This window comes from Nuphar pumila, chromosome 5 (assembly GCF_984573655.1).
Source record: "Nuphar pumila chromosome 5, dmNupPumi1.hap1.1, whole genome shotgun sequence".
Taxonomy (NCBI): domain Eukaryota; kingdom Viridiplantae; phylum Streptophyta; class Magnoliopsida; order Nymphaeales; family Nymphaeaceae; genus Nuphar; species Nuphar pumila.
The window spans coordinates 35,794,574-35,818,241 of NC_143253.1; the positions used below are offsets into that span (position 1 = coordinate 35,794,574).

The 23,668-nt window shown below is 36.0% G+C and overlaps 2 protein-coding genes across 2 annotated transcripts; one reads left to right on the forward strand and one right to left on the reverse strand.

Moving 5' to 3' along the window:
* Window positions 1–8,891: 8,891 nt before the first annotated feature.
* Window positions 8,892–9,764, forward strand: LOC149837365 (early nodulin-like protein 19). The gene is made up of 2 exons (XM_090007350.1): window positions 8,892–9,142; window positions 9,237–9,764. The coding sequence occupies exons 1-2, from the start codon at window positions 8,962–8,964 to the stop codon at window positions 9,584–9,586; spliced, it is 531 nt and encodes a 176-aa protein (XP_089863476.1). The 5' UTR covers window positions 8,892–8,961; the 3' UTR covers window positions 9,587–9,764.
* Window positions 9,765–17,857: 8,093 nt separating this feature from the next.
* LOC149837366 (shikimate O-hydroxycinnamoyltransferase-like) lies at window positions 17,858–20,927 on the reverse strand. Its single transcript, XM_090007351.1, has 2 exons — window positions 20,520–20,927; window positions 17,858–18,769 (listed from the first exon to the last, which is right to left on the reverse strand). The coding sequence occupies exons 1-2, from the start codon at window positions 20,925–20,927 to the stop codon at window positions 17,858–17,860; spliced, it is 1,320 nt and encodes a 439-aa protein (XP_089863477.1).
* Between the last annotated feature and the right edge of the window lie 2,741 nt (window positions 20,928–23,668).

Below are 23,668 nucleotides of genomic sequence, written 5' to 3' on the forward strand. Positions count from 1 at the left end.
TCATACTGAATTTTTGTAGAGAGCAAGAGGAATCAAGCACAAATTAGATCCAATTTACGGATCATGATTTGGATTTCAGAAACTTGATTTATGATCAAAACAATAAGCTATAGAAAATTAAAAAAATGAATTTCTAGTATTTTGATTTTCACACTTTGATCTATTGAATTAGATCAAAGGATGACAAATTCGAGATTCATGGACTAAGATCTAATATCTAGATGATCTAATTACAGAATTAAAATAGAAATTACAAAAATTAAAATTATAGAATAATGAAATCAACTAAAAGAAATAAAAAATCAAAAGAAACTTTCAAATACAAATCCATGCAATTTCTTGCATGGATTAAAAAGAGAGAGGTAAAGGAAGATTCACCAATTTCTTGAGAATTCAACGATTAGGGGTATAGAAGAATGATCTTCAACTAATAGAGTATGTCCAGCCCTCCTCCGAGTTGGCTTCTTTGTGGATCTCTCTTGCTTGATAAGAAAAGAAAAGAAAAGAAGAAGAAGAAGCATTGAAAAAAGAAGAGAGAAAATAAGCAAGAGGGAGAGTTTGGATATTCAAGAAGGGGTGAAGAAGAAAGAGGAGAGTAGGCATGAATGGGATAAAGATGCCTTTCACTCAAGCCCTTGTGTGATATTTATAAGAGTGTTTAAAAAAATTACAATTAAGTCCAAGTTTTTATAAAATTCTAAAAAGAGGCTTAAAATGAAAAGAATTGCTTGGTACCATTTTCAAAATAGATTTTTTTAAAACATTGAAATGAAATTGGTTAAAAAGGTTTGCTGAACACATTAAAATTAGATCCATGATCCAATTAACATGTTTTGGATTGGATCAAGGTCCGAATTGCATTGGGATTCGCTTTAAAACCATAAAACAACCATCACTTCCTCGTTTTAACTTTGAATTTCGCATGATTCGAACCGTGACTTATTTAATCATGAAACATTATAAGCATGAAATAAAGTCCAATAAAAGATGCTTAAATGCATAATTTTATGTATTAAGAATGAATGCATTATCAAATTCCCCCATGCTTATTGTTTGCTAGTCATCGAGCAAACACTACTCTAGGCTAAAAAAAAACATAAAAGCTTCATTTTAAAATGCAAAAGCTAAAATAAAAATACCTAACTCACTTTTATAAGAATCACAACTGCATTTAGCATATGCAAAAAGCCCTTTAAACCCTTGAGTTACCCCAGTGGATGAGTAAGCTCTCGTGAGGGGTTTCAGTGATGCTACCCATAAACATCTCTGTCATGCATATTTTTTATAATTTTCTCAAATATCAGGCAAGTAAAAAGCTCTTTTTAACAAATACATTTCAGATATTCACATTCTTTTTCATTTATTAAATCATCCATGCCTCCACAGTAGAAAATTTTCTTTCTATCTCTTTAGACTTCTATATCATGTATGTTTTATTTTTAGAAAAACTTGTTTACTCATGTCATCCTCTATTTATCATTACATAAACACTTTTGCACTATTTTGTGAAAATTTTCATGCAAATTTTTTTCTCTAAACTCTTTTTATTTTTCTTTTTTCAATTAAGCATTATGTTACTTTTCAGATTTCATGACCCATGTAACAATATTTAGGCCAGTGACTCCCAAGCTGATCATGTATACTTTTTATGCACAAATTCATACATTTTTATGCATGAACATATGCGATAATTGATTAAAAATGCTTGTTTGCACAAATTTTCACATTTTTATCAAAATTATTGTTTGAGCAAATTTGAGCCTTGTTGGAGTAATTAGGGGAGAATAATTAAGTTTTTAGAAATTACTTTTTAAAAGAGAGGCCTTTTGGAAATATTGAAAATTTATTGAACTCTTTTTTAAATAATTTATCAAAACCTAATTACACACTATAAATAGAATCTTTGAGGACCAAAGAAAACATTTTTTTTCTGTGTGTAGCCTATGCCTCCCTCTCTCTCTCTCCTCTTTGCCTCCCTTTCTTCATTTCTCCCCCTTGTTTGATCGATCGGTTGCCTACCTCTATATTCTTGCTTCTTATGCTTTTCACTTCTTCTAAACATCGTTGTTGCTGATTTCTCGCATCCTCTCTATCAGAGAGAGCAAAGTTTGTTTGTTTGCACAGGTAAAAACCAATTTCTTCTTCTTCCCCTTTCTTCATAGTTTAGTTTCATACCATGCATTGTAGTTAAATTTTCATGATTTTCATGGCATATTGCATGATTTAATTTTAGCATATCATATATCCATTGTTTATCATTTTGGAAAAGAAGAAAAGAAAAAAAATAGAAAATAATAAAAATAAGCATTTTTCTTGGATTGCATGTAAGTAGATAATCGTAGGTTTAGTTTAATTTCTGATTTTGACTCACGTTATTTGTTGTTGTTTTTTAATTAGTTTAGTTTTAAGAATTAATTTAATTAGAAATAACTTGGAATAATCGCATTAACTAAATAATTTTTTTTTAGTCTCTGTATTTTTCTTATTATTTTAAACTTTTTTAGTTTAATAAAGCTAACATTTTTTTTTGTTATTAACAAATTAATTAATTATTTACTTCTTAGTTAGTGTGCTTTAATATGCTAATTTAGTTTAATTGATTGATTCATGTGAATTTTCTGAATTATAGAATAGTTAGATGGCTCGTTAGATTAAGTAGAGTAGATAATTTAATTAATTATTTATTTTTTCAGCAAAATGGATTAGAATTAATTCTTATTTTGAGAAATTAGTTTAGTTTATTTAAATTTCTAGAATTTATATTTCCAACATTTAGATTTTAATTTAGTTATTATTTATTCATTATCATTTTTTTCCTGGATAGAATTAGATTAACCAATTTAGGTAGATTTAATTTCTTCCAATTAACTAGTTGAATTTAGTTCCATGTTAAATTTGATTTTTCTATAGCAATTAGATTAATTTAAGTTCAGTTTATGTCAGTAGATTAGTTAGAATTAATTAGTTAATTTAATTTGATTTAAGTACAATTAATCAATTTTCTTTATTGTATTAAATTATCAAATTAAATTATGTAGATAGTTAATTTGTTGATTGCTTTGTTAATTAGTTAATTCAATTCCTTTTTAAATTTGGTTACTATAACATTTAAGATAAATTAATTTAGTTTATATTAGTTATAGTTCATGTTTTCTTTTAATCAATTAATTAGCTTAGTTTCTTTCTTGTTATTTGCTTTTAGTTAATTCCATAGTTTGTTTCTTGTTAAGTAGTTAATTAGCTATGATAATTTGTCCTCTAGCTAGTTTGATTCATAGTTATTTCATGTTAGTTTCATATTAGTTATGTGTTTTTGTCTTTTAGTGCAGTGTATTTCATAGTTGTTTAGTGTTTTTATGAATTTTCTTAAAACTAACCTGTAATTTTCTCATAGTTTCTTTCATATTTTTTGTGTTTTGTTTGTTTTTTCTTACAGGAGAACATTCAGACATGCAGTGAGCCCTCGAAAGTACCCCCGAAGAGCCCTCTGAGGTCCTGAAAAGGTTTCCTCAAAAGACCCTTCAGGCTCCTCAGAGCCCCTCAAGGAGCCCTTCAAGAAATAGAAAAGGGATTGGTGAAGAAAAAGAAGAGAGATCATAAACACTGAAGGATAATGAAGAGACATAAAGCTCAAGCATAGAAGGACATTTTTTCTCTTTATTTTAGATTAGGATTTTTATTTTTTTTATTAATTTAGGTCTTTAATAAAATTGTCTATTACTCTTTTATAAGCCCTCCGCAGAGGGTAACACTCCCTTTTATTTATTTTAATTAATTAATTAATTTTCTTTTTAAGGTAACAAAGTAGTATTGTGTAGGGTACAAAAGTGCTTTTCCCATCCCCTTAGTTTGACCCGGACTTCACCACTAGTGTGAACCGGTTTTTATTATTTGATACACAGTTTGCACAAATGTTTTTATTGAAAAAATATTTTTAAAAAGCTATTTGGAAAAAGTTGCATGAAATTTAAGGTGTAGTTTGCACACCCAAATTTTTTGTATCGTTGTACTTGCACATTGATGAAAACTCATAAAAATTGGGCTTTTAAGGATTGAGTTTGACCTTATATAAATGCTTTATATAATCTAATATTTTTAGAGAATTTTTAGGCCCCATAAAAAAATTTTCTAACACGAATATAGAAAAACATGGTTATTTATGTGTATTTTTAAGAAATATTGATAGATGCATGTTAGAGTTTATCTTGAATCACAAGTATGAATATGCACAGTTTTATTTTTGAAAAACTAAGTAAATAAACAACATTAAAAATAAGAGCTCAAAAAGTAAAAAAGATCATATGTTTAGTTGTTTGATCTCTTTGTATTTCTTAGTAGCTGGGCTCAGACATAAGTTGAAGTGCGTGATTCTCATGTCGAAAAGGATAACGAAGGAAGTCATTTCTTTTTCTAAGTTAGTATCTGTGGCCTATTTTGTTTGAGCAAGTAGAGTCTGATGGATGTTTACACATGGTGCCCTAAAACCATCTGGTTTGAGAGCTACTGGTCTGAAAGCCCGTTACATAGATTTTATAGAGATCCTCATAGATGTTAACATTGCACATGACAAAAAGCAAACTATATGTAAAACTATAAAAATTGAAAGTCTAGTGACTTGAACAATTAAGTTTGAGGGATACTTTGTATCTGGTGCCCTAAGGTCATCTGGCCTGAGAGTCATTGACTCAAAGCTCATTACACAGGTCACGAAAACTGAAAATTTGAAATAGTGCTTAATAAAAAAAGAAAAAATGTGAAAAAAGAAAAAAAAAGAAAATTAAGAGCAAGAAAGAAAAAGTTCACTACTTAGGAATAAGTATTGAGAAAACTCGTGCAAAAAATATATGAGTAAGAATAAGTAAATAATGACATGTGTATATTTGATTTTCCAAGAATAAAGTATAAATGATTATGGTTTTCTCAAAAAAGTACAAGAAACAAATTTACTCTGTGATGACATGTAAAAGACTCTAATTATGTTTTAAAAGTATAATGGCATGAAGTATTTGTGAAAACAAACTCCTTAGTTGCTAACACTTTTGGGAATTTAAATATATATGCATACATGACAGAAATGTTTATGAATAGCGTCACTGCAAACCCTCACGAGACCTTACTCATCCACTGAGGTAACCCAAAGATTTAAAAGGCTTGTTGCATACACTAAATGCAACTGTGATTCCTATAAAAGTGAGTTAGGTTTCTGTTTTCTTTAGTTTTTTTTTTGTTTTGTTAAGCCAGTTTGCTCGATCTAATTTAAACTGATTTACTTCTAATATAATTAAACTAAGTACACTTCTAATCTAATCAATACGAAAATGAATTAACATAAAATTGAATACTGTTAATAAAAAAGAATTATTCTTTATCTAAATCAGCTAGATTAAAAAATAATTAACTATGCCAAAAAATACTGGATAACCAAAAACCTAATGTAAATTAAATCTACATTAAATTTGAATCTAAACTAATTAAAAATCATGAAGATCATAAAAAGAAACTACTCTGCAACTATCTAAATACAAACAATATACAATGAATATGCCATGCTTTATGTAATGAAACATTGATCTAACTAAAAACTATGGAGAAATGAGAGAGAAGAAACATACCTCATGATCCATTTTCGGTGGAGGGGTTGAGCAAAAAAACGTGGTCTTACCTTTTAGCTGCACGTGCCTCCATTGAGAGGGGGTAAGAAGAACCAATGCCAAATAAACATTAGAAGCGAGACGAAAAATGAAGGAGAAAGAAAGAGATCGAGGGAGAACCGATTGGGAACGAGAAGGAGGGGGGAGAGAATAGAAGAGGGAGAAGATACCTGCATTTTTTTAAGAGGCAAAAACACTTTTCATGGCTGAAAAAACAGTATTTATAATAAAAAATTAAGTCATATTTTTTTCCTGAAAACCCCCATTAATTTTTGAAAATTCCAAAAGACACCTCTCCAAAAATGTGTTTTAAAAAAGGGACTTATAAAAAAAATAAAATATTAATTAAACACTTTTAAACTAATTAGACTAATAATTGAAAAGTTCTAAACTAAACAAAACACTGAAAAATGTAGGGAAGAGCTTGAAATATGTAAATTTTTATTTATTTTCAATTTAAAATAGTTTCTCAAAAATACTGATAAGAATGATTTTTTAATGCAATTTTTTTTTTCAGAATTAAAGGGTAAAAACAAGCATTTATGGTCTTGTTTTCACTTTCCCTTAGCAATATGCACGACAAGGCTGGGAAACAAGATGAGTCGCTCGTTGCTCAGCTTGTAAAGTGCTCGTTCACACTCGTGAAATAGGGTCAACAAGCTCAAGTATGAACAACTAATGTTCATCTCGGTTAAACTCGTAAAGGCTCATTTATTAATAATAAATATATCTTACATATATTTTATATTATAGAATAAAGATATGGTACAAAATGTTGGGCTGCCAAGAGACATCATATTCAAAAAATGAGTATAGCTGAGATGCGTATGCTTTGATGGATGCGTGAAAATACAATAAAAGATAAGATTCAGAACGAGGAGATACGTAAGAAGGTAGGCATTGCACCCATTGAAAATAAGATGAGAGAGAATCGTTTATGGTGGTTTGGACATATTCGGCGAAGGCCTAATGATGCTCGGATGGAGAAATGAGAAAATATATTAGTTAAAAGAAGTCAGGGTAAGCCTAGGAAGACTTGGATGGAGATGATAGAAAATGATATGAATGCTTTGAACCTCACCAAGGACATGACATTGGATATAAATGATCAGAGGAGAAGGATTCACGTGGAAGACCCAAAATGATTTTCTTTGTTGGTTCGTATGGCCGACCCCAATTGTTTTAGGATGAAGGTGTAGTTGTTGTTGTTGTATAGAATAAAGATATTTAAAATGTTTGGCTTGCAAGCAATAAGTTTATAATTTAATTATATATTTTTATACATGAGTTAGTTTGAGTTTGGCTTAGTAGGTTTAGGGCTTAAATCATATTGTTTTCAACTTTTATATATATATATATATATATATATATATATATATATATATATATATATATATATATATATGAGAGCCTGCACATGCCCGGAGCTTTTCATGAACTCAAGCTCAGCTTGGTTTGCCACAAGAAATGAGCCAAAACAACTGTTTGGTTCGTTTACTCATTTACCAGTCCTAATATTAACAATAGTGAAAAGGGAAAGAAGACTTTCCTCAAGCATACTCCATGCAGCCGTGAGCGGCAGAAAACTAGCTTGGGAGCTAGAGATGGCAGTGGACCAGGAGAAAACAGGGCCGTTTGGACTGGGGATGTAAGACGTGAAACGGGGATGGAAGTAGGGATGAAGGTTAAAATCAAAATCCATGTGAGGATGGACTTACGCTTTCTTTCACTCTTGCCCCCTCCTCATCCTCGATCCCTGATCTACTATCTCTGTTAGTAAAATAATTCAAATGTCTTTAAGGATGGCAGTGGACAGTAGAGAAACGGGGCCTTGCTCGGCCTCACCCCCATTTGGACTGAGGATTGGGGACATGAAATGGGGGATGAAAGTTAAAATCAAAACCAGTGGGGAGAATGGAGGCGGGGACAGAGGACAGAATTTTGAGAGGGGGCGGGGGTGGAGACTTTGTCCCCTGCCCCGGCCCTGATCTGCTACCATCCCTACTGAGAACTTAGGGTGAGTTTAGATTCAATCAAATTTGAGGAAAATAGAATTTGAAATTTAACCCCCTCCATGCCACATCGGATTCACTTGTTTGGATCTTTTTTCTGAGTTGGTAATTCCAACTCTAAGTCCCTAAAATTCAATGTTTAGAGTTCCCACCTCCTTACGTGGGAACTCTAATTATTGCACCCGTCAAAGAATCATCTTCGTGTTTAGTTTAGTTTTTTTTTTCTTTGATGAAAAGTATTATTCAGCATTACCAGTAAGAAAGCAGGAGCGAAAAGCGAGATACTTTCAAAATTTTAAGAAATGAAAAGCACGAGAGAAGAGAAGCTAACCAGAAGCTACCTAAGAAGTGAGGAAAAGTAAGGGAGAAGTGAAAAGAAAAATAAGAATGAAAAACAAAAAATAAAAAAAACTAAGAAGACGAGAGCTTCTCATTAATGCACATTTTTTTTTCCAGCACATTTTGCAACTGCTACCTTTAGCGCTTCCTAAATGCACTTCCGCTTCCCCAAGTCTTTATAACGCTTTCAGATAACCCTGGTATTATTACCTCCTCTCTTTGAATCATAAAACTTATGGCCGGCAAGATTTCTGGGGTTTTCCTCAGAGAAATTTGCAAAGGATTTTCTGAATCATACGGCATGAGTGATTTTGTAACGGATTTTCTAACGCCGGCATTTGGCCGGAATTTTAGTGGGTATTGGGTGCCTTTCCAGAAATAGTGTAAGCGGAGGATCTCTTGAAGAATTGAGATAGAATATCTTGAGGTTCAAATTTCTAGGAATTTGTGCAAATAAGGATGAACATTTTAAAAATTGTGGGTTATTGTTTCAACAGATTTAACAAACTGAAGGTACCTATTGAATGGATTTGAGAATCAATTTCTTATGGGGGGAGGGCCGTTTGAAGAATGGAGCAATTTGAGTAGATATAAATTTCTCTTGCCGCTTTTACAGGGAAGAAAATCATTTGAGCACACCTGAGTTTATATATACACATTGATAATGCTCTTTTCCAAAGTATCCAAACGCAACCTTGTTTTCGAACTCACATGGGAGGGAAGGTTTGGGGAAAAAGAAAAGCAATCCCCTTTCATAATCACCGAGTAAGGAAATGTATTCCATCCAAGATTCACCTTCTTCATTATTTCAAAAGAAAGAGGGTAGTTTAGTAATTTCATCATCTCCACTTATTTATAATGCTCCTCCCTGTCTGTCACTCACAACAAAGGAGAGAGAGAGAGAGAGAGAGAGAGAGAGAGAGAGAGAGAGAGGAACGGAAGCCTCTAGAAGAAGCGGAATGGATCTGCGCTCCCTCGTCCCCTTCCCCATCGTCGTGCTGCCGCTCCTCCTCGCTCTCCAGGATGCTCGTTTTGCCCTCGCCACCGACCACATTGTGGGAGACAACCACGGCTGGAACGCCGGCGTCAACTTCACCGCCTGGGCCGCTAACCACACGTTCTACGTCGGAGATCTCATCTGTAAGTTCGGTTCCCAAACCACCCTCTGCCTTTCTCCTAAAATCTCCGCACTCTTCCTCTCCTCTCCTCTCTTAATCTTTGTCTGCCGGTGAAGCTTTCCGGTATCCGAAGATGGGGCAGTACAACGTGTTCATGGTGAACAAGACTGGGTACGACAACTGCACGACGGAGGGGGCGCTGGGGAACTGGAGCAGCGGCAAGGATTTCATCGAGCTCGACCAGTCCAAGCGCTACTACTTTATCTGCGGCAACGGCATGTGCTTCAACGGCATGAAGGTCACCGTCTTCGTCCAGAAGCTCCCCGCCCTTTCTCCCCTCAACGCGACCGCTGCCTCCAAGTCCGGCGCACCCGGATCCGCCCTCACTCGATGGCGCTGGGCCGGCGACTGCAGCTGCCTCGCCCTCGCCTGCCTGCTTTTAGCGATGCTAGGGTTTGCTTTCTAGATCTAGCCTGCCGGTGGATTTAGCCTGTTTTTTTTTTTTTTTAAAAGGCGTGTTGAAGAGCTGTAAGGCTGTGAAGTACCCCATTCGTAGAGAATTTGCGGAGCTTTTTCTTCTTTTACGGTTTGTTTGTTGGGTGCGTACGTTGAAGTGAATGATATGACGTAATTGCCCTTGTGGATTTTGTTTGAGTCAGTTTGGAAATGAAAGAGCATGGTGTGAAAATAACATATCTTGGGAGGTTCGGTTGGGGATTTGGTGTTTTGTTTAATGTTTCTTTCCGGTGACCAATTGCCTCAAACGCTCGCTGCTAAATGGACTTGGTGCTAATAGCCCCGTTTGGCCGACGATTCAGCTGTATAGGATGCTCAAGTGAATCCTTCTGTATCAGCCAAAAAAAAAAAAAAAAAATATTAAAAACTTAATTTTAGTATTTTTATTTATTAAAAACAGCCGATTTAAGTTGATGCTTATCGATTTTCTACCGATACGATACGTGCTGAGGAGCCAACTGGAATTAGTAAAAGAATGGGGTTAACTTAGTAAGTTAACCACGTGAACGAACGACGGCCATATGTCAGGAGTCTCATCGTGACAGCGTGCATCGCGCGGATGGTGGAGCCCGCGGTAGAGTGTGTATGTAAAGACGGCTGAAGACATGCATTAATTGAACGAACGCGTAAAGATATTGCTGGGAACGAACGAACGCCTAAAGGTATTGCATTATTTGAACGAACGGTAGAGTGTGTATGAGAAGGAATTTTAAATTATTTTAACTTTTTTTTTCCAACTCACGAATGGCGATAAGATATTGCTGGGAAATGCGGGATTCAACACCCTGCCTTGGGCTGTCAATGGGTCGGGTTCTCTAAATTCTCGAGTATGTATGAACATTAAAATTGTTAACCTAACCTAAGCCATACGTGGGTTGGGTTTGAGTTATAATTTTTGTCTGATTTTCTTTCCCACTCAAGAATTTCATTTGTATTCTCAGTAAAAATAAAATTTTAAAATTATGGAGATTCAAGTTTCACATTTCATTTTAGTGACCTGACAAGCCTTGAACTCAATCATTTATAGAGGCTCTCTAACGCCCAAAAATATTTAACTAAAAAAAATTTGTGATTTTTTTTTTTGAATTACAGCTTAGATCTCTAAGAATCCAACTCCGATTTTCAACTGAATTTCAGTTTTTTCAGAGATCCAGACCCAATTACTATATCCAAACCTGTATATTGGATCCATATGATTTTATTCATATCCATGATTCATTTGAATTAAATTTATTTTATTTAATAGCATACTCGAAATAAACAAAATTCACTTTTATTTATTTCAATAATTGCCAAAATTTTACAGGTTTTACGGACCTTGACCCAACCTGTTGATAACCCTAGTTATGTAGGTATTGGTACCTATATCTTGTGATTTGTATCACGTCCTCCAACATGATGGTCATCTTAATATCTCTGAGCTAGAATATGTTGGTTGCCACATTTGAGAACTACACAATGGCCTTTATGATGAGGTGACTGTTGTTTTATGGCATAATCTCTATGAATTTTCATAAATGCATATGATCAAGCTTGTCATTTACATCCTCTGATAGAGATACAATTCATTGTTGTGCTTGAAACCAATAGAACTGGTGTGTAACACCCAAAATTTCGTATCCCAAAAATCATAGAAAACTTTTTTTTGAAATGCTTTTAAAATACTTTTATAAAATTGTAGTGAAAAAAATCAAACGAGAAAAAAAAACTTGACGCGTTACTTTTTGTTTACATTCATAACCATACAAGCATTTAAATCAGAAATCAAACATTCACAAATTGAATTAGAAGTCCATACATGTCCAAATTGAATATAAATGTCTATTTAACAAATTAAATTATCAAAGTCTTTGAACAACTAAAATTGCTCTCAATCCAAAATATTCAAAGATTAGGAAAAACATGGCTCGGTTCCCACCACAACCTCCTGCTATCGCACATGATCTCACTTACTCACTGAAAAATATCAAAATCCATAGGGTCAGACAACACTTGTCTCAATAGGATAGAACTATACAAAACATGTAAATTGAAATTAGCAAGTATAAATTACCACAAATTTTTATGCATTTAACAAAAAAAATATAACGAATTTAAGCATGCATTTCTAATATCTCATACAAACATACAATTGTGAAACTAATCTTAATCCATCATTCATTCAAGCATAAATAATTAAAATTGTATGAACATAACTAAAAATGCATGAACAATTTAAAATGCATGCATTTACCATTGCAAAGGCCCTTCTTATGCATGAGCTGATTCTTATCTTTAATTAACTTTTCTTTTTCAGATGATGCATGTCATGCCTATCTAATGCACATACATTTAGGTTTAACTTTTTAGCCCCGTGGGTACAAACACAGACCTATACCTAGATCAGAGTCATGGCGCAGACGATCATACATTGGTGGCTTTGGCTTGACTGGACACCTTTCACAGTACCGGGCGAGGGACAACAAGAGCGATTAAAGCTTCTAACGCCACCATCCTGATGCATCAAACTTCTACTCATGCATTTCTTTCCTTTACACTACAATTTATTGTAGAGGATTTTTCTAAACTCCGTGGTTGGGGAAGAGTAACCTTCCGTGTTCAAAACTTATTTTCATGAAGCCATAAGTACCGCTTGCCCTATCTTTACAAACCCTTGCTTTAGTGTTACATATTTTATTTTTTTAATTTAAATATTTTACATGCAACACCATGTATGAATTTATAAAAGAGGATTATGCCACTACAAAACCAATAGATGTATATTTAAAACCTTACATTCGAATTCATGCTCATACTTTATTCTTGTCAATCATATGCGTATATGCATAAACAACATGATGAAATACTTAAGCATTGCATGCATCCTTTATATTTATATTATCATCATTATCAACACGATCATCATGACAGTCACATAAGGGAGAATGCAACATAAACAATATATTCAAACTTGCTATAACTTCACAATAGAGACACCTTAGTCCCTTAAGTAGCGAAAGGTCATATAGGAGAGCATATGCATTCGCTTAGCATTCAGTTCATGCTCCATACTTGAGCATTTAATTCCCTGCAAAAAATTAACTTTTGATAGTGCATATCTAGGTTGACATTCATTCGTAAAGGCATGCACATCAACACATAATTATACAAGCATTCGGTGGTCGGTTCTTAAACCAGTTTCAAACTTGCGAAAACACAACTCTGTCCAACTGTTATAGAAGCTATAAAAAAATTTGTAGTCAATGGTTAGAGCTAATTTTTTAACAATTTATAGAAAATTTTGTCAGCTTTTTGATGTTGCAAACTATTTGTAAAAATTAATCCGTATGAGGAAGTTACAAACATTTTGGTGCATATATGTACTTTTCTATTTTAACCGTCAAAGAACAATGCTCAGTCCATGAACAAAGTTCAAAATTTCAAGTAGCTGTGAAATTTTGTTAGCTTTCCAACGCAATAAACCGTTCATTAAAACTCCTTCGAATGACGAAGATACAATCATGAATAGTAAGTGTAACCCATTCAAATGAATCTCTAGGTTCTTGAAGCCAAGCAATTGACTTATCTTATCTTACTATTAATCGACAACTAGCTAGAACATTCGTGACAAATGGTGGATATTAATTTATTACGAATCAATTGGTTGGAAGCTATAGCATCGTTGTTGAATGGAATCAAAACATCTGTGAGAAGAAATAGGAAATGTTTCATTGTTGATCGAGAAATAAAAATTTCATAGAAAATTGCAATTTCCACCGTGTAATAGTGCACTTAAATGTTTTCATCGATGTTTTCTGGAAGACCTAGAGCTAAACTATCAAGACTTTGGGCTATTCGGATACACACTCTGCGAAATGGTTCATGCATGTTTGTTGGTAGGGATAAAAAGATCCTTTATAATTATATTTCTATTAATTTCTATTAGAAGCACCCCCTTTACCATGATGTGCTAATAGGCTATGCTATTCGTGTAGGGCATAGTAGGTCATATACCTTCATTTTCATGAGTTTCATTTTTTATTCATTCATGTAGATTTTACACTGCCGGTCCCAAGCCCGGATAAAGGAGGAGGGTTGCGGTAGGCCTGTGACAGCCAACATAAAAACTTAGTCATACCCTATGAATATGAATCAATATGAGAATTTCGTTGGGGTGTTCCCTACTGAGCGACACACTATACTCTATAGGCTCGAAGGCAGTGATAAATGGACAAGGGTTGCTAGGTCGTCGCCCGAAAGCGACGCGTCACACCGGCGCCCGGGTGTGGTGTCAAATAGGCAAGTGTTCCCTCACTTTGTTGGATGGGTGGGGATAAATAAGTTAGTCCAAGACCATAAAATTAGGTTAGCCACTTGGAACATAGGATCTTTAACTGATAAGTTGGTAGAGTTAGTAGATGTTACGTGTAGGAAAAAGATTGATATTTTATGTCTACAAGAGACCAAATGGGTAGGTGAGAAAGCAAAAGTGATAGAACCTTGGGGATATAAGATTTGATATACAGGAATAAATAGAAATAGGAATGGAGTAGGGATTGTTATGAGTCGTGAGTTTATAGATAATGTAGTTGAGGTACGTAGGAAGGGTGATAGGATTTTACTTATTAAATTAGTATTAGGTACGAATATTATTAATATTATTAGTGTTTATGCACCTCAAGTAGGTTTAGATGATTCCATTAAGCGTCAATTTTGGGAATATTTAGATGAAGTAGTACAAGGGATATCTTATGGAGAAAGGCTTTTCATCGACGGTGACCTTAATGGGCATGTAGGCATTAGTAGGGATGAATTTGAGAGTAACCATGGAGGCTATGGTATAGGAGAAAGAAACGAAAGTGGAGAAAGGATTTTAGATTTTGGTTTGTCCTATGATATGATCTTAGCAAACACTTGGTTTAGGAAGAGGGAGTCTCACCTAGTAACATTTAAAAGTGGGGTTAATACGAGTGAGATAGATTTTTTCTTACTTAGAAAGAGAGATAGGGGTTGTTGCATCGATTGTAAGGTTATACCGGGAGAAAGTGTAGCTACACAACATAGAGTCTTAATTTTAGATCTTAGAATTAGACAACGCCGCAAAAGGGATACACATAGGATAGATCCTAGAATTAAGTGATGGGTACTGAAAGGAGCTAAACAAGGAATGTTTGTAGAGCAGATAGTTAAGGAAGTTGATTGGTGTCTCGAGAAGGATTCAAAATCAATGTGGAATAAGATAGCGGGTGGCATGAGAAAGGTGACTAAGGAGGTATTGGGTGAGTTTAAAGGCGGTCCACCGCTAGGTAAGGATACATCGTGGTGGAACGAGAATGTCAAATTAGCTATTAAGGTTAAAAGAGAGTGTTATAGAAATCTAAGTAAAAGTCGTGATAATGAGAATTTGGAGAAGTATATGATAGCAAAGAAGGAAACTAAAAAAGTAGTTTGGAACACGAGGGATAAGATATATAAAGAGGTTTATGACAAGTTGGATACCAAAGAGGGTGAAAAGGATATTTATAGGCTTGCAAAGATGAGAGATAAGAAATCGAGGGATCTGGATATGGTTAGATATATCAAAGATGAAATGCAAAGGGTTTTAGTCAAAGATGAGGAGATTAAGGAGAGATAGAAAGATTATTTTGATAAGCTATTTAATGAAAGTCATGCTCAGGATCTTGGAGACTTTTCCATTCCTTTTCATGAGATGAATCGTGACTTCATGCGCAAGATTCAAAAGAAAAAAATTGTAGAGGCTTTGAAGAAAATGAAATCAAGAAGGGCAGTTGGCACAGATGGTATACCTATCGAGGCTTGAAAATGCTTGGGAGAGAAAAGTTTATAACGGTTGACAAATCTTTTTAACAAGATTTGGCGGACAAATAAGATGCCTAATGAGTGGAGGAAGAGTACTTTGGTGCCTCTATATAAGAATAAGGGTGATATACAAGATTGCACAAACTATCGTGGTATAAAACTCATGAGTCATACTATGAAACTTTGGGAGAGGGTGATTGAGTCTAGGTTGAGGAAGGTTGTCATGATATCAGAGAATCAATTTGGTTTTATGCTTGAAAGATCAACTATGGAAGCTATACATCTTCTTAGACAACTTATTGAGAGAAATAGAGAGAGGAACAAAGATTTGCATATGGTTTTTATTGTTTTGGAGAAGGCTTACGATAGAGTACCTAGGGACGTTCTCTGGTGGGCAATGATGAAAAAAGGTGTTTCTCTCAAGTACATTAGTATAATTAAAGATATGTATGAAGGAGTAATAACCAATGTCCGCACTTGTGGAGGGGTGACAACCAATTTTCCTATAACAGTTGGGTTACATCAAGGATCTGCTTTAAGCCCTTTCCTATTTGCTATAGTGGAGGATGAGCTTACGAGATCAATTCAAGAAAATGTGTCGTGGTGTATGTTGTTTGCTGATGATATTGTTTTGATTGATGAGTCTAGAGCTGGGGTTAATGCTAAGTTAGAATTATGGAGACAGACATTGGAAGCAAGAGGTTTTAAGTTGAGTAAGAGTAAGACAGAATACATGGAATGTCGATTTAGTAAGCAATGAAGTAGTGACGGGAGTGTAGTGAAGCTTGGTGAGCAATAAATATCGGTGGATGATTCTTTCAAATATTTGAGATCTATCATTCAAAAGTATGGAGAAATTGATGGAGATGTAAATCATAGGATAAAGGTTGGGTGGATGAAATGGAAGAGTGCAACTGGAGTGTTGTGCGATCGTAGAATGCCATTGCGATTGAAGAGAAAGTTTTATAAGACGACTATTAGGCCCGCTTTACTATATAGTACGGAATGTTGGGCTGCCAAGAGACATCATATTCAAAAAATAAGTGTAGCTGAGATGCGTATCCTGAGATGGATGTGTGGAAATACAATAAAAGATAAGATTCAGAGCGAGGAGATACGTAAGAACGTAGGTGTTGCACCCATTGAAAATAAGATGAGAGAGAATCGTTTACGGTGGTTTGGACATATTTGACGAAGGCCTAATGATGCTCCAGTTAGAAGGATGGAGAAATGGGAAAATATATTAGTTAAAAGAGGTCGGGGTAGGCCTAGGAAGACATGGATGGAGGTGATAGGAAAGGATATGAATGCTTTGAACCTCACCGAGGACATGGCATTGGATAAAAATGAATGGAGGAGAAGGATTCATGTGGAAGACCCAGAATGATTTTCTTTGTTGGTTCATATCGCCGACCCCAATTGTTTTGGGATGAAGGCGTAGTTGTTGTTGCATGTAGATTTTATATGGTTTTATTGTTCTGAGATTTGCTCTCCTTAGTTCTTAGAATTGGTTTGATTAAAAATACTTTGCTCATCTTAGTATTAATGTTGTTTTACTCTGCTAACATTTAAAAAACATTTTGGGCGATAACGTTGATGGCCCTCACTTTTATTGGAAATACCATTACTGACCGCAAGCTAGAAAATATACCAAATATAGCCAATTTACTGTTTACTTGACAATTTTGTCCTTTTGCCATCTTAAAATTCCGGTCATGTTTTTTCAAGAGACAAAGTTATATGGTGCCTGATATTTCTAGGTGACAATTTACATGTCACCTAATTTTTTCAGGCGACACCTTAGACAAGTGGCTTGACCCCAAGGTGTATTTTTTTTAGGAGACAAAACGGTAAAATTGTCAAGAAAAAGCAAGTGGTCATGTTTGAGCTGTTTTGGGTGGTAAAATTGACTATATATGTTGGACATATTTCTCTAGTCTCTTCAAAACAGAGAATTAATGGAGCCAAAAGTAAGTGGCATATCTTTTATTGTCAGAAAATACTTTGATCATATAAAACAAATGAAACATGAACAAACAGTGATGGTTTCGCTGATTAAGAGTTTACGGTGCCATATGTGAAAATGCTACATGACGCCTCAAACGCCCTTAGATACAAGGGCACGCTAGTGGCGCAAAAGCATTCACATGCACCAATTATATAAGGTTTCAGTCTATTAACTAAGAATGTGAGGGAGAACATTTTCTAAAGCATCAAAAGTTTTTTTTTCTTCCTCTTTAATGTGAGGGACTATATTCTTTATCAAATAAATTTTGAAGGAAAAAACAAACAACCTCCAAACTTTATAAAAATACATGTGAGAAAGGTAGTCCCCCACAATTTAGATATCACCAACATGCATTTTATTAACAAAAAAGCATGTGTTTTTCATAGCATGCCAGCAAACAATGGAGAAAAAGACTTATATATCATATACCAATTTCTCAAAGGAAAGCATGTGATCAGGGTGCAGGGCAATGGCTAGTGAAAGGCTACCATCGTTGAAAGGGCTAGGCAGAATGTAAGCTGCACCCTCATATGCAATGCCACCAGGGCCCATGAAGATTGGTCTTCCCCACCCAAAATCAGCCTCATGGATAGGCAGCTTGGCCCAACTGGTGACCACCAGGTTTGGGCTCTGGTACGTGTGGGGCCCACGGGCGAGCGCACCCAAATCAGGCTGCAACTCCAGGTAGTCAAGTGCTGACCTCAAGTACTCGTCGTCCATCCTCAACAATGCATCATGGATCTTACTTGCTGCATAGTATGTGGGCATGGATGTGAGCTCCCCGGAGACCGCTACCGGCGTTGTAGTAAAGATCACGTTGCCGAAGTAGCCCAATGGCAGCATCGGCTGGAGCCGTGACCGGCCGTCTGTGGCTATGTACAACTTGGTTTCTTGGTCATCATCTAGGCCTCTGGCCAAACAAACACATCTCCACACATGGCCAGTTAGTGTCTCATAGGAACTATAGCTGATCATGCCGTTGTCCCCTTCCTTGGCCTTGTTCTTCAGCTTGGCTAAGTGTTCGTTGGTAAGTGTGAAAATTGCCATGGAGAGAGGGGTATTTGGGGAGTTTTCTGAAGGAATCTGCACGGGTCGGGTCTTGGTCCTCAGTGGAGGGGGTGGCTGATACTCTAAGTGAGGGAAGGAGGGTCTTGGATGATCCCTTGACTTTAGGAGGGTCCGATCTATGAATGGGGTGGAATTTACATCCATGCCACGTGCGATATCGGACCAAGAGTTCACAAAATGCAGGCCCGAGAACCCGTCCGCTACTACATGATGCATACCCACGCCAAGAGAGACGCCTCCGCACTTGAAAAAGGTGACCTGTCCCATTGGAATTGACAGTCCAAACTTTAGATAGCAAATTTTATTAGCCATAAATGATCCAATTGACCTTGGACCCAATCAACTCTCAATTGTAAATGATCCTATATATGAGCACGAGTGTGGATCTCTGCCCTAACCTGGATCTATGTTTGAATCCAGATACCGGCTTCAGTACCCATGAAATAAATTCCCTCTTCTTCTTCTTCTTATTCTCCCTTATTATATTTGTTCCTGATTTGTGTTTTAGCAAAATTTAATCCAACATAGTTTGTTGGATAAGGATCAGACCTTTGGTCATGCTTTTGTGACGTAAAAACTTTAACTTTTTGAGTTGAATTGTTTGTGGTTGATTTCTTAATTCTTGCAAAGCCTGCTTACATATCACAGTATCATTTATTTATTATTTTTTTTGAAAGGCAAGCTCGGGTTAAGCAGACCCCCACCAATTATTCAACGTACCATAGGGTTTTGAACCTGCAACGTCCCACCACAAATTTAAAACTTGCTCCTACTAAACCAACCATGTAGATCACATCTGTAATGTCAGATATACAAAAAAGGATCAAAAGAATTATATAAAAAGAAGGTGATCTTTACTCAGTTCATGAGTGCAAAATATTTACCCTAAATAAAGCTTTTAGTATATTATTGATGTGAATGTATGTCTATACATGGCCTGCCAATAGTTGGGATCCTCCTTCTAGCTAGTACGGTTTATACACTTCCTAGCGCTTCACGCTATTTTATCAGGTTGGTGAAGATTCCAAGCCCATTTGGGGCACAGATAAGGTTTGTATTTTCTCCAACCCGATCTAGATATAATCCAAGACACGGACAACGTCCAAACAATATAGGACAAGTCTGATTGTTGCTACCCTAGTCAATTTTATTCAAACAGTCCCAGACATAATTCCTGAAAATTGTGAGAAATGGGTCTGATCCAGTAAATGAGTGCAAGTAGGATTTTGACGTGATAAGATCTATTTATATTTAGCCCATAAAACATGACTGCCATATACTTCAAGATCCAGCAACCTTGACGTGGATTCAAATACAGATACAAGAAATGTTATGGGTGTCATGAATTCTGGACCCCCTCCATACCATGACTTGATCCAAAAATATTTTTGGTGGACGTAGAATGTGAATTTTCAATGAGGCTTGTGGTGGTAGCGGAAGGGTCGGGCTGTTAGGCCCTACCACAAAGTTATTTAGGGTTGCGGGGCGGACCCCCTGTGGTATTCACCTGTTCAGTTTTGAACTAGGGTTTTATGCCCTTCATCATATATATATATATATATATATATATATATATATATATATATATATATATATATATATATATATATATATATATATATATATAGCCACCTCTTCTGAGAGTTGGGTATTAAAGCTTTTGGGTGTATTGAAGATTAGGGTTTTGAAAGCTTTGTATCTCATCATTTTATTTTCTCGCATTTTTGCTCCACCAGTGAACTCAGTGTCAGATGTAAATCTGGTATCCCGTTAAGGAATCACTAATTCAGATACAAACCCAGGTTAACACCGTTGTCGGTTTTCCACTCATCCTGCTAAGTCATCCTCCATCTTCATACCCTCTTAAATCTTATGATGCAAGTTGTTATGATCAAATCTAACCTTAGGTCTATGATTTTAATTCACCATTAATTGTGTGTTCTTTGCTTAAGCTACATAAGCAGATTAAACAGAAGATGACATTGGTCATGTGCATATGACTTATTACCTGAAGCACCAGGAGAGGGTAGGAAGAGATCTCCTCTGAGTCGTCAACTTTAGGAATAAGCTGCTTCAGCTTCATACTTGGAGCAAAATCTCCAAAGTCATCTACCTCCGCCTCTGCAGCCGCCTCAACAAAGAGAACGCCATGGCCATTGCAGTTGATCTCGGTGCGATCATCTTTGCCACGCCTGAGCCTTCCAGCCATAGGATAGAATGGAACAAGTGTTCTGCCTAGTGACTCTTTCATCACCTTTGTGTCAAAGAAGTTGTGGGTGCCATTAGACCTATAGAAGTAAACACTTGGAGTGTAGCTCCTTGGCACCACAAGATCCAGATTTGACATCCATAGCCCATGCTGTGGGGTCTTGGCCGCAGGACAGACCATGGTCGAGTCTTTCACTGCAATTATCATATCCTGCATATATAATGCAGAACACTAAATTGTTGCCCCCCTAATATTTGAATTAGTAGTGATACAACCAAGATGAAGGTACACCAAAATAACCAGCATATACTGCAAAACAATAAGGCACGATTCTCGATGTTGAACTTGTTTTTCCAAACATTGCCTTAAATCTAGAAATTTTACAAAATAAAGCAAAATCTCCTGCTCCTTTTTCATTCATTTTTTATTAATGGTACGCATAAATGACAGCTTGTCACAGTGACACTGATACATACGTGTACATGGCTCTCATATGAGATGCAGTTCATTGGTTTTATAAAACTCTGACATGATATATATATATATATATTCCAGCTCAATAGTTTTTCACCTTTATTAGTAGTACCAAATACAAACGTATTAATGAAGATGCAAAACTCTTGAGTTGGAAATCATAGGCTAAAGTTCTGTTGTCATGCTGAATAAATTATGCCAATGAAATATACTTCTTTTAAGAAAAAAAGGAAAATCATAGGTTAAAGTTGTATTGATTCAATCTGGCTATACGGATGTTGTGTTCAGCATGGTTCCCGTGCTAAGGGTCATACCTTGTAACCTGATTTGGTGATGTAAAATTGTGATCTTTTAGGTCATAAAATTTTTGTATATTGTAGGCTATTGATTTTTTAAGCACTTAAAAGTCTGCTTACATGCTACAACCACAAGATTCAGATCTCATTTTCTACTAAACAAACCTCGTAGATCACATCCAGAGGGTTCGATCTAGAAAAAGACTGTTATTTTCTCTCAATAGTTTCATACCTTCATTAGTACCAAATGTATATATCTTTAAATTTATTAAAAATATAAAGCAATATTTACCTTCAAAAGTTGAGCAACAAATGATTGGTAATATTTAAAACTCTAATGTAGCATTTCAATCACATATAATATTTACTTTTTTATAGCTTTGGATTTTACAATATTATTTATTATTAATGTCTTCTACTCTAATATGTAAGTCTGATCTACATGGTGTTCAATGAAACAATAGAATTGTTAAGACACAGAAGTTGTACACGATAATTCAAGTACGATATTTTGATGATGAACAACTGAAACAACTGGATTTCAGCTATGGCAATAAAGAAAGAAGAAAAGAATTGAAGAAGTTTACAAGTTCTACATTGAATAATTAATTGAAGATTTCGTGCAAGTGTAAATCTCTTTAAATTCTTAGATTCTTGTAAGAGCCTTACTTTGATTGCATATCTCACTTGCATTACACCTAAAAATACTTAAAAAAAACTTTTCTAAAATAGAACCATTTGCAAAAATCATTTTAGAAAGCCCTTTACCTATATTTTTAGTTTTATCAGTCGACCAATAGTCTTATCAGTCGACCGATTTTCTCGCACCTTTTTCAAAACCAAATGTCTATTTTCTGATCAGTCGACTAATCTACTCTTAGTCGACCGCCCCAAATATCCGATCAGTCCACCTCATCAGCCCTTCTAGACACAGCATACACAAAGTAACTTTTCACAAGGTTACTTGTGTCCCATAGTTTCACAGGTCTACCCCCAGTATAGTCTGCCTTCTTCTCAGGAGCCCACATAGAGCACATCATTTTAGGAGAAGATGTTAGAGTTTTTTTCTGATATTAAGGCCACTCTTTGTTCCCATATGCAGTCAATAGCCAAGCTAGAGACTCAAATGGGACAGTTGGCTGAAACCTTTAGCAGGCAAAATGAGGGGCACCTATCTAGTAGGCCTGTTGTCATACCCAAGGGAGGAGATTCTATGTCATTTGACCTGCGCCCCACAGATTCATACCCTACGCAGGTCAAATCTGTTACATCCCTTCAGAATGGGAAGGTGTATCACCCCATTTAGGAATCGATTCAGGAGCCCAATGTCATACCCACTAACAAGTCGATTTCCTCCATTAGGCCTCAGGAGAAGGGACAAGGCCCGCAACATGCATTATCATCATATATTCATCGAGCTCCAGTCTCCTAAGCGTTGGGACAACCGATTGCTTTTAGCAAGCAAGAGGTGCAGATGCAAAAGATGCTTAACCTAGTCAAGCAAGATCATGACCACCACTTCTTTGAGGTTGCATACATTGATAGTCGATCGGTCCTAGACTCTCCTTTTGAGAGTAGTCTCCCAGAGGAGACTAACCTCCGTTATTTCTGTAACAAGACACTACAAGAAAATCGTGGATTAGCGACGGCTTATATCCATCGTTAATCCGTCGCTAAGCCGTCGCTAAACTGTTTAGCGACGGATTAGCAATGGATAGAGACCATCGCGAATTTTTGCTCGTTAATTAGCGAAAAAACTTATCTGTCGTTAATTTCGTCGTTAATTTGTGACAGATTAGCGAAGAACATTATCCGTCACTAATCCGTCGCTAAATTTAAAAATAAAAATAAAAAAATGATCCCTGTCGGGCGGTATTCCGGCAGCAATAAGCCAGACTTATACCGCACCCGACAGGCATTACACAGAATGATCGCTCTCCCTCATCGTCGGACTTGTATCGTCCTCAGTGAACCGGTGCTCTCCGGCATCGCTGTCCTCTGTGAACCGGCGTCGTCGTCCTCTATGAACCGGCGTCGCCGTCCTCTGTGAACCGTCCTCCGTGAACCGATGCTCTCCGGCGCCGTCCTCCATGAACCGACGCCGTCATCTTCTGTGAACCAGCGTCGCCGTCATCTTCCGTGAACCAGCGTCGCCGTCCTTCGTGAACCAGCGTCGTC